Raw genomic sequence first — 1,088 nt, 5'->3', positions numbered from 1 at the left:
ACACGCGAGACAGTCGACTCCCGGTTGCCACTCCGAGCGGGGGTGGTCTCGGTGACCTTGTTGGGTGAAAGTGAAGCGGAATTATAACAAATAACCGCAATAGCACTGAATGCATCCATTAAAAGAGGCTACCATGCTCCTTGGTGTGTTGTGTGTTATAACCGGCATCGGTGTAGCAGAGGCGACGGTGGACCTCACGCGGGAATCACAAGGTAAGTTAGAGGTTTGTGTCCTTTTAAATAAGTACATATTCCTTGGGGGGTAATTTAAGATCAAGGGGCTTATGGGCACCGCATTGTGGGTCACAAGATTCTGTGATTTTATCGTCAGGCACTCTTGATGAGAAATCAGATTTTATTTCAAGGAGCAACGTGCTTTTGTCCCCCGATGTTGTGGAAAGCCCATGGCCTGTCAGATCACGTATGTACCTGACAAGAAGTCTCTCAAGAAACCTGTCTCGATATTTCATAATTCTTTATCAGTATGTCTCCTCATTCATCTCTATCTTGTTTATCTCTCTTGCGTTCTTCCTATCTTTTTCCTTCTTATTTTTCTTCTTCTCTTCTTTCTCCTTCTCATTTTCGATCTTTATTTATTTCAATCTCTCTCTCTCTCTCTCTGTCATCTTCTCCCCCCTCTCTTTTTCTCATCTTCTCTCACTTAGCTCCTATGAAGTGGCGGCCTTCTATGCAATTATGTAAACAAGACCCAAGTTCAACCTTACTTTGGCAGCGAACGTTTGTTCCTGCTGCAACGGGGCCCCTGTCTCAGCCACCCTCGGATCAGCCTCATCATGTGGCCTGTGTTTTTCTTTTGATATGGCTCGCTTGTTCCTCTATCTTTTCGGCAAGGCTCGTAAATCATACATTTTAAACACTGGGGGTATCTGCCATTTTTTTAGTGCGTTTATCTATCTATCTATCTAAATACATACACACACAAATACATATACTTATACATACATACATACACGCACACCCAAACCCACACGCACACACACACACACACACACACACACACACACACACACACACACACACACACACACACACATATATATATATATATATATATATATATATATATAT

At 42.6% G+C, this 1,088-nt stretch overlaps 1 protein-coding gene across 3 annotated transcripts in view; it reads left to right on the top strand.

Annotated features, from left to right (window-relative positions):
* Positions 1-1,088, top strand: part of LOC113801883 (uncharacterized) — a 13,063-nt gene continuing 11,975 nt past the window's right edge. The window contains exon 1 of one of the 3 annotated variants that reach the window (XM_027352299.2): positions 1-212. In XM_027352299.2, the coding sequence (XP_027208100.2) occupies positions 110-212 (103 nt within the window). In that variant the 5' untranslated portion in view covers positions 1-109. Of the gene's footprint in view, positions 224-1,088 lie in introns of all 3 variants that reach the window. The other 2 variants (XR_011398657.1, XM_027352307.2) reach the window with 2 other exon arrangements.

The sequence above is a fragment of the Penaeus vannamei genome, chromosome 7 (genome assembly GCF_042767895.1).
Source record: "Penaeus vannamei isolate JL-2024 chromosome 7, ASM4276789v1, whole genome shotgun sequence".
NCBI classification, from domain to species: Eukaryota; Metazoa; Arthropoda; class Malacostraca; order Decapoda; family Penaeidae; genus Penaeus; species Penaeus vannamei.
The sequence above is the reverse complement of the archived record's forward strand: the minus strand, read 5'-3'. Positions and strand labels throughout refer to the sequence as shown.